The sequence below is a fragment of the Empidonax traillii genome, unplaced genomic scaffold (genome assembly GCF_003031625.1).
Source record: "Empidonax traillii isolate 1590-97213 ecotype Southwest subspecies unplaced genomic scaffold, ASM303162v1 scaffold7:size3022706, whole genome shotgun sequence".
In the NCBI taxonomy this organism is placed as follows: Eukaryota; Metazoa; Chordata; class Aves; order Passeriformes; family Tyrannidae; genus Empidonax; species Empidonax traillii.
The window spans coordinates 1,403,235-1,413,320 of record NW_020955200.1 but is presented as its reverse complement, the minus strand read 5'-3'; the positions used below and the strand labels follow the sequence as shown (position 1 = coordinate 1,413,320).

General features: G+C 43.3%; 1 protein-coding gene across 5 annotated transcripts in view; it reads right to left on the bottom strand.

Annotated features, from left to right (window-relative positions):
- Positions 1-4,798: 4,798 nt before the first annotated feature.
- The window catches only part of SEMA6A (semaphorin 6A), a 118,821-nt gene continuing 113,533 nt past the window's right edge, over positions 4,799-10,086 (bottom strand). For all 5 annotated transcript variants that reach the window (XM_027881535.1, XM_027881553.1, XM_027881544.1 and 2 more), the window contains one exon: positions 4,799-8,952. In XM_027881535.1, coding sequence (XP_027737336.1) covers positions 7,763-8,952 — 1,190 coding nt within the window. In that variant the 3' untranslated portion in view covers positions 4,799-7,762. The remainder of the gene's footprint in view (positions 8,953-10,086) is intronic.

Sequence of the window (10,086 nt, the reverse complement as noted above, 5' to 3'; positions counted from 1 at the left end):
TGGGACAGGCTTATTCTGTTCCTGTGATACCATCAAAAGGTAAAATTGGCCAGCGATACCATACACCACACCAAGAAAAAAAAAAAAAAAGAGGGTCAGGAGAAACACACACTCACACACACACAAGTCCTTGAACTTGCACAAAGGGATATCATGTTACATTTTGCAGTGTTTCCTAGGAAACCATTTTAGTGTAAAAGGAACTCTTTGTCTCCTGCTCTTTGTCAAATTGTTTGAACCACCATATCTCAGAAAGAGGTTGTTTCACAGACAATTTATGCAGCATTTAATAAATGCTCAATCTGTAGTTTGCTGTACCATCAGAAGCAGTATCTTTATCAGCAGTCTGAATACTTTAGATTGTATTTGCTGAGAACTGATAAGTTTATGTCATAATTTCCAAAAGTCAGAGAATATTCTAGTTTTCTATTTTTTTCTTCTGACATGGAATCTCTTTCTCTACCAGCAAGGCAGTATAGAAAGAGAAGAAAAAAAGACAACACTAAAAAAAACCAAAATAGCTTTTTTTGCTTTGTGTAGCTCTTGGAAATTGCTTTGGGAAGCTCTTATCAGCACCTTTTTACCAGCATGTTGGCTGAAGCAAAAGTACATTTTGCTTTGTTTCCCTTTGAACACAGAAGAGGTGGAACAGGATTTCCGCAATCATTGCTCTGACTCCCTGGTGTGGCGGTGCCCACGTGCTTGTGTGTGTGACCTGCCCAAATCCAGAAGGCTGGAACAAAGGACTCATCTGCGCTGAACTACCTGTAGCTTTCACTCCTGCAGGCTGAGTCCCTTGGACGTGCAAGGTGCTTCCCTAAAACGGAGCAGTTTCCCAGCTGATGCTCGTAGGGGCTTTTTCTGTGCAGCCTGATTGCTCTGGAGGGTGCATCCATCTCAGTCCTGCTCTGCAGATAGGGGTGGAAGTCCTGAATACTAGGGCAGGGCTTGCAGGCCAGAGAAAGATATGGGTTTCCACTGAGCTCTTTGCCAGTTCTTTTTTGTTATTTATCATCTTCCTTTAAATGCAGCACGCAATGTCTGCTATTTCATTTTAAGGAGGATGAATGCGAGGGCTCACAGGGCCTCCACTGCTGCCAGCAGGCTGTCCTGTGCTTCCTCTGCACTTTGCGTAAAGAGCTGACCTAATGAGTTTTGCTCCCTCCTGTAGTCCCTGTCATTTGCAGTTGCTATAATTTCCTGTCATAGCTACTTTTTTCCTCCCCCACCTCCTTGTGATATTACAAGATTCATCTGTAAGGCTGATGTGCTCTGACTGCAGCATGGTAGATTTGTCTTTGTCTTAATATATTATTTATGATGCTATTATTCCTTTCAGTGGACTGCCAGCCACGCTCTGCATACAGTTGCTGGTCTTCCAAATGCATCATAGCCAGCAAAGGAAAACACTGATCTAATTGAATTAACAGTGCTTCTGTTAGCCTTAATAGAGTTTGTCATGGAACACTAAGCAGATTTGACAATGATCTTGGTTAGTCATATTTTTGTCCCTACTCCTAGACATGGTAACTGTTAGCCAGACCAGTGGAGAGGATAATTCTCCTTTGCTGATCAGTAATTGTGCTTACCTAGACATGTGGCAATCAGTTAGGACTGATGGCTGAAATAAGCCAGGGACTTGAATAGCAGAAAGTTTTATATTCTGACAATAAACTTGGCTAATTAAAACAAGATGCAGATGGTACTGCCACCTAGCAATTTTCACCTCACTTACTCTGACTCCAATTATAGCCTTTCCCTACTGACTTACACTGTTTAAATTACAGTCAGGGGATAGATAACTATTTACCTATTTCTATTCATACAAAGAAGTCTAACACATCATTGTTCTCCTGAACAAGGCATGTGAAGATGGACTTAGTACTCATTCTGAAAAGTACCTCCACTCTTTAAAAGAAAGGAAAAAAAGTAATAAAAAGACTACTTAGAGACTCATTAGCAGACACATGCACCAGCAGGAAGCATATGAATATTACACACACAACGTGTCTCTCTAACACTTGTTCATTGGAGCAGGTGCCATACTTCTGGGAAATCAACTTTAATTGGATAAATAAAAAACTGGCTTTAACTAAGCCAGTCCAGCCCACTTTCTTAGCTTATTATTTTCTTTAGACTCTCTGAAATGCTTAGTGTTAATCCCTTGGGTGACTTTCACTTCTCAGGATAAAATACGTTTAAAAGGAGAGGTTAGACAATCAGCCATCAAGAATGGATTAGGTTTGCTTGATCCTTCCCAGTGCAGTGGGGTGGATAAGACTACTGCTTGGGGTCTTGAACATTGCTTTAAACAAGCTTTATCAGGGAGCAAGAATCCATACCCTGCCCTGGAGAGAACATAGAGTAATCCTGTGAATTCCACAGCAGAAGAATGATACGGAATCGCATCCCAGAAATTACTCTGGCCATCACTGTGTTGCTCTTAGTGTCGGTGCATTACTGTTATGGCACTTCATTCTGGCACCCCCTTTCAGATAAAACCAGCCCTGTGTACTGCCATCCTCCAGGCAGTAAAATGCACTGAACTGTCCACGTTTTTCCTGATCGCCTAATTGTTTTTCACATGAGAAGCTTTTTCAGGTGCAAAATATTCCCTGCTGTAGAAGCTACAGTGGGGCAGGATTTGCAGTTATCTTTGAAATTATACTCTTGGGCAATTTGAAAATATATGTCTGTTGGAAGGAGAGGGGAGGAACAGGGCAATGAACCAGGATTTATTTACAGAGGCCTATTGTTTTGAGTCATTCAACTGGGTTCCATTTTTTGTAAAAACAAATTGTATGCAAATTAATGCTGATTGGAAAGGAACTTCCATGTATCGTTGATGACATGCTAAATGAGGTCAACATGAGTACCATTAATATGATAAATAAGATGACACTAACTTGACAGAAGTGCTCAAAGCGTCCTTGCTTTCTCTTGGGTTTCTTATTTGCCCTGTTCAGCCCCAGGGAGCTTCTTCAGTGTGGCACTAGCAGTCCCTGTAGGGGACAGATTTCGTGATTCAAATAGACAGCATGTAGCTCAGTGGTCTCCTCCCCTGTCAAAAGCCACCATACTGCAGACTGAGGGCACTGCCTCTTTTGGACTGGGGAGCTGTGGGTGCTCAGTGGAAGAACTATCCCTTAGCAGGGTACTGCTGTGGGTGCCTGTTCTCTGCTTGGCTGCCAAGACCCCACCAGGGCAGTGGTTCCTTCAGTTCCTCTCCTGGTGATTCCTGCACAGGCGGAAGGTAAGACAGGTCTCTGCTAGAGACTGTTGTTCATGCCATCTCAGAAGTGTACCTTCAGGGTGGTGTTGCCAGGGAATAAAGCTTTAAGGGGTTAGGTTCACACCTTCCCTTTGGCAGCAGGTTTTGGACACATAAGCAGAGCAGTTATCCCAAATGGCTTGTGCATCAGAGCACCTTCTTGCCCTCTCTCCTTTAAATGGACCCATGTCCATGCTTTAAATGGACCTTCCATTTCCAGGCAAGAGATGGAGCAGCTATGCAAATGGAGTCATCCAGCACCACTACTGGAGGCACTCCTTGGCCTGTCCCCCAGGCAGTAGCTTGCAATTGTTTATAGAGGAATATTTATATTAATGTTAAAATAGAAGTATAATAATCTTTGAATAGCTTCTGCAGGTGTTGCTCATACAAAGCATTTCAAACATTTATAGACCAAGGATTGGCTGCAGGACTGAAAATGATACAGGTCCCTAAGCACACAGAGAGCTCTCACTTTCCCCTTTACTGCAGCTCTGGGAGTGTGCAGGCCAAATGCAGCAGAGCATGGAGCACTGTGTGACTGTACAGTGCCCTCAGTCCCCAGACCAGTGGGTCCCTTATCATTACTTGGGGCACACCCTAGTCCTGGCAGACATCCTCCCTGCATCCACACCACGTATCTGCATGCTAGTGTGCCCAGCTTGAAGGGAGCCTGCACTGAGAAAGAAACAGGTAAGTATGTGTGCAAGGCACTGAGAAATGGTATTTGTAATGCTCTGCATTTGCATGTCACATATGTAGCACATATGAGGAAGGCTCTAGATCGAGAAGAAGGTGTACTGGCAGGGCATAACAGCCCAAACATGGCCTGAGAAAGGGTAAATTACTGGATTAGATCCCTTGTTTCTAAGGGATCACACTGTCACATTGCTTATTCTTCTCATAAAACAAACCCAATAAGTCCAGTAACAAACAGAACCAAGCGTTTATCTGTACTGTTGGTAATGGTTGTGCATAAGTGATCCCCATTTACACACAATAAATGTGGAGAATGCAGCCATGTTTTAGTGACTCCCAGGACTAGGGAGATTTTACACTCTTTTGTTGTTATCTGTTTACTACTATTTTCTTGCAGAATTAGTCTCATCCTTTAAATCAGCCCTATGAAGCACAACAGATTTATGCAGCTAAAAGAAAATACAGGCTCCTCCGTTATTAATATGTAAAGTCTGGAGATGAAGTCACATCTGTATGATGATCTATTTTGGTGGACCACGTGTGCTTAAATCCCAGGCTTGATCTTTCAAACTATTAAGTCTGCCATAAATATTTGACAATGAACAAGCTTATAAAAAGAAAATGCAAAATATGAATAGAGGGAGAGCAAACGTGTGATTCAATTTTTAATTATCAGCACCACTACATTCAAGTTCATCTTCTTTAAGAGGCAGAAAGTAACAAACTTCTTTCTCACTATAACCTAAATGATCAGCATTGCATTTGTTTGTATTTTTTAAAGGAAAAGGATAAATCATCGTAGAAACAACAGAAGCAGGAAACAAGAAACAAAGTAGAACAGTCTGGTTTTATTACCATATGTAATCAAGAGCTTTTATTTCCCATTTCTCCTCCTTTTTTGTTTTTCTTTCTTGCCTTTTTTTTTTTTTTTTTTTTTAACAACCGACATTAAGTTGTGAATCATATGTTAGGGGGAAGTGGAAATGAAGGGAAACTGGTGACATCACAATACTTTACAACTTTACAACAAATGAGAGTCTGAATTTGTTGCATCTACCAGTGTATAGCAAGGGTGGAAAGCAAAGGCACACATAGGTTCATGAACCCCTCAAAACAGAGGGTGGGAGGGAACCGGAGGATGAAAACAGAAGACCCACTGAGTACGAAATGCACGTTTCAAGGTCAACCCAGTAACTGTGGTGTACATTGCAAAGGCAGATCGTCGCACAAGCTGTTGCTGTGATTATTCATCTCTACATTTCAGGAGAACGCTTTGAGGGATAATATCAAGGGAACCTGCGTGTTTGGTGCTTCAGGGGTTTGGAGCTTGGTAAAAAGGTTGTGAGTTGGTTCTTTTAAAAAAAAATTACCTTGCTACCTACTTTTTTCAGAACGTTTTCTGTTTGTTTTTATTAAAACAACAACATTGCTTTGGATACAGATCTATCTACTCCAGTCTGCATAGTTCACTACAGGTGAACAAAACTGTTTCAAAAAAGAAGCCATGATGAAATGAAAGAACATGCAAACACCCTTGTTACACACTTTGGTGTAGACTATCCAGACTTTATATATACCATCTATAAACTAACGGACTTAAAATTGGTCTTTTCAATCATTCAGAAACAAAACCAAAACCCTGAAAAACAAATGGAAGTATAAAATTTTAAAAAACAAACTGAAACAGAACAACCACCTTACTCGAACATACTGTTCAGTAGATATATATATATATATATATATATATAAAAAGCTTAGAAGCGATCCCCATCATTTTTCTACAGTATGTTGACACAGTTATTGTAACAGATTAAAAACACAACTACGTTTTTGCATAAACTGAAAGACTGGAAAGGAACTTACAAACCTGCGCGCACACACACACACGCACACACCTGGGCGCGCACACACTCCCATACTAGCTACATGCACAGTCACACAAAAGAAACAAAGGAAAAAAACCCCGCGTTTTTCCCCAAAGAAGTATATGCAGCATCCTTCTGGAGCAGCAGGTAGCTACAGCAGGAGCCTGCCTGCCTGTCCTAGCTCCGTGGGCCCTGCAGGCAGCAGGATGTGTGGCTGGGCTTTCGGCAGGGCTTGGCCCCTCTCACCGGTGCTCGTCCCCGGCCAGGGGACATACCAGCTCCGTGGACATCATTAGTCATTTCCCTCCTGCCCAGTGAGAATGATCTCCATGCTGTAAAAGGGGAGCGGGAGATGGGGGAAGGCAGAACCCCCAGCATGGTGCATTGGGAGCATCACCACTTGTAGGTGGTTTTGAGAGAGAACTTGGCACAGCTAGAAAGTCAAATTGAAGTGGAGGGTATGGTACTAGCCTAGTTGCTTTAGGGATGTGGGGTTATGACAATAACCACCACGTTCTTCTTTCAATGTCTTTACTCCAGTTTTTGAAGGGGCTTGGTGGAGGAGGAAGGATCAATAAATATTTGCATTACTCAAAGGGGAAAAAGAAAAAGGTTTTACATACTACATCTCACAAATATACACAACTGAGGGTGTAAGGCACAAATTTACATGTGGAAGAAAACAGGCTATTCACAGATATATTCCCACGAAAAACCCGTGTGATAAGACCATAATTTATGCATGGTAACAGCCGGCATATTAGCTAGTTCACACTGTTTGAGGATTTTGTTTGCCGTCTCACATGCAAGGTGAAATGAGATGGCACATCACAAGCTGGTGCCTTCACAGAAAGTATTAGCTACTGACAAAGCCATGTTGATAGCAATGGTGCACAGATGTGCAGCTTTTAAGTTTCTCTTGCTGTTGCTTTAGAAGTTATGAACTCGCAGTATTTGTTGCTGTCTTAGGTCAGAGGCCCAGCCAGCTAATTAGCTGAGAGACTTAAATAGATATCCCCTTTTTTTTTCAGCTAACCAGGCAGTCCAGGCACAAAGTTCAGAATTCCAGCTCCAACTTATCTAACTCAGTGAATTTCTTGGAAAAATAAAAGAGTTCTAATTACTCCAGTTAACGAGATTCACGTTAAATAGGTGTAACTTTCAAGGTACTTCTCTGAAAAGCTGCTCATAGGATGATATGAAGGTCAGTTCTTTAGGAAAAACAAAATTTGAACAATAAATAAGAGGAGTTACTTGTGTTAACAGTCAAGTGTTATTTATTAAAAGAGAAGGGTAGCGGAAATCTATGACATAGTTTGCCCAACCCGGCATTTAACTGCTGTGACCAAATGGCTGTAACACTGATGGGCATCATTTCACAGTACCTGCAAGTAGTAAACTTCTGCCATTGTTAAGTCAGAGTTAGCTTTATCAATTGTTTTTTTCTTTTTTTTTCTTTTTTTTTTTTTTTTTTTTTTTTTTTTTTTTTTTTTTTTTTTTTTTTTTTTTTTTTTTTTTTTTTTTTTTTTTTTTTTTTCCGTTTGTTTTTTACATTTGTTTTGCTTTTCAGAGCACTCTTTCTCAGTTCAGGAATGCACTGTGCAGTTGGGGCCAGGGGGTGAAATGTCACAGTCATATTTCACCTGTGTGCTTTTGGCTCAATGTTTGTGATGGAGGGTTAGTCTTTTGAGCAAAGAACTGGCAGGTTGTGGGGGTGAGTCCTGCAATTGAAACCTTCAACCATGGGTCATATGGCTCGGGTTTAAAAAAATATTCCACTTTTCCCAGAGAGCAGAAATCCAACACATCTTCAGCTTGCAATCACCATCTTCTCAGAGGAGCGAGTGATCACAGTTGCAGAACACTGGCTTTCAAGGGCAACTACTGCTTAATTGCCGTCCTTGCCCCGCTCCCCCCCCCACTCTGATTATGTACACGCATCGTTCGGCTTCATGGACGTGGAAAGAGGAGCAAAGGAAGGTTTGGGAGGTACATCTGGCTTTAGCGAGGGCGTGCGTTTCAAACCTGACCTCGTCAGTGAGTTGTAGGTGGTGAGACTTGGCTGCCGAGATACAGTCACAGCCTGTGCCTGAGCAGCGTGGACTTGTATTGAGTCCACTCGCTGCGGGGCTGGTGGTGGGTTGTCTCCCCGGCCAAAGCTCTGATTGCGGGAGAGGTGGGACGAGTTGGAGGAGTTAGTGTTGTTTCTTTTGAGAGTTGATGCCTGGTGACTTCTTGTGAGCGAGTTTGTAGGGTAGCTTCTCTTGTAGTCCAGGTTGTAAGCAGAAGAGTGCATCTCCAGCCGCTTGCTCAGGCCACTCTGTGACAGCGAGGCCCCTGGGGGCCCAAGGGAAGCTTCCCGCTGGGGTACTTTTGGTGGCATGCTGTCAAGATTTTCCACCAGGTTAACCCCATGGCTGGGGCTTTTGCTACTGAGGTGGTCCTTGATAGTTTTGTACTCAAGGGTGGCATTCTGGTCCTCCACAGACATCTGAGCCCCATCGCTCATTTTTGGCTGGTCAACGTACTCATGCTGGTAGCCTTGCTGGGCTATGGGCAGGACCACAACACTGGGGATGTGGCTGGGAGAAGCCCTGAGCGGCAGGTCAGTTGGGATCACTGGTGAGGCCATCGGGGGGATATCTTTTGTGCAGGCATTGATGAGGTTCTGGTTTCTCTCCCATTCCCTGCTGCCTCGGCTGGGCTTTCTTTTCTGTTGCAGGGTTGGGGTGGACTCAGGGGTTGGCAGGGCAGCCAGGTCCAGATGGTGCTGGTCAGCTTTGATTAGCATCTTGGCAGTGCTGCCTGGGGTAGCCATCTTGCCATTGTGCATCAGAGGTGTGAGGATAGCTTCAGGCTTTGGCTCCTTGGACTGAGCATCCCCAAAGAGGCCACTGAGCTTGGTAACGCTGCTCATGGAGCCACGACGGGAGTGGGTCAGCTCCTTCTCCTTCCTCTGCACGACTGCCATGTCTCTGCGGCGATGGTCGCAGATGCAGTACACTATGATCCCCGAAAACACGGCCCCCATGACAAAAGCAAGAATAACAGCAATGGCCAACAGGGTGACTGGCACCAGCTGATCATGACCCTTCAGGTAACTCTCTCGAATCACTCCTGCAATAAACAGCATACAGTGGTTAAACAAACTAAGGAAAAAGGAGGAGCAGGGAGGTGGGGGAAGCTACTTATCATTAACTATTTCATTTAAAGCCATGCCTTTGGGAGGTTGGTTTTTGTTTTGCAAGGTGATTTTGTTTATCAGGTTGACCAAATTCAGAGACATACTGTACCTGCCAGCTACATCTTGCACGTGCAGCCTTGAGTTTTCAGTACAGCTTTCAGATCTGGAGCTGGAGACTACAAATTTCAGGAAGGGAGAGGGCAAGTGCAATTGGTTTGAAATCCTGGCCCTGGGCAGCTCACACTAACTTCAGCAGATCAGAGCTATTAGCTCTGCCCCTCTAACATACTGCTCATTCCTCACCTCCCTCTTTTTCTGACATCTCCTCACCTAATACCATCTTACTTTTACTATGGTAAGCCATTCACATTGAAAAGCCACTAAAAGGAGGAGAGGAGACTGAATCTCTGCAAATACCAGAGAGGTACATCCCACATTGTTTAAGGCTTCATTAAGGTTGACCTCCGTGCTGAATCCTATGCTTTCTCATCTGATTGCCTCATCTTGTGGTCCTGTGCCGTGGTCAGAGGTCACCGTCAAACCTTACTTGCCCCTCTGATCTCCTGCTGTCTGAGAAGGTGTCTTTGGCAGAATGCATCTCCTCCATCTGAAGTCCCTAATGCAGCATTAATGAATACCCTGAATTTCTGAAGAAAGGTGTTTTTTTTTCCTGATATAGTTAGGCACCAAGCCAGCAGCACTAATGAAACACAAACACAAAACCTATAGTTTGCTTTTTTTCATTTCTGATTTTGTTCTTACTGCTTAACACGGAGCAGCCACACTCTGACAAGGAACTGAAGGAGCATCTCTCCCAGCTCTTTCTCCAGAGAGGACCTAAGTGCCAGGGGATTAAAACTCCACATGCTCTATGGAAATGTAATACTTGTCCTTATTACAGCAGAGACAGCAAGACAGAAAATGTACCTCCAAGGCTCTCCTGAGACTTCATGAGGATACAGAACTTTCACGTTGTAAATCAACTTCTTCTAAAATAATGTCTTTTCATGCATTTGGTATAGAAGGTATTTGTAGCCCAGAATTAGAACTAAAATGTTCCTCAGCAA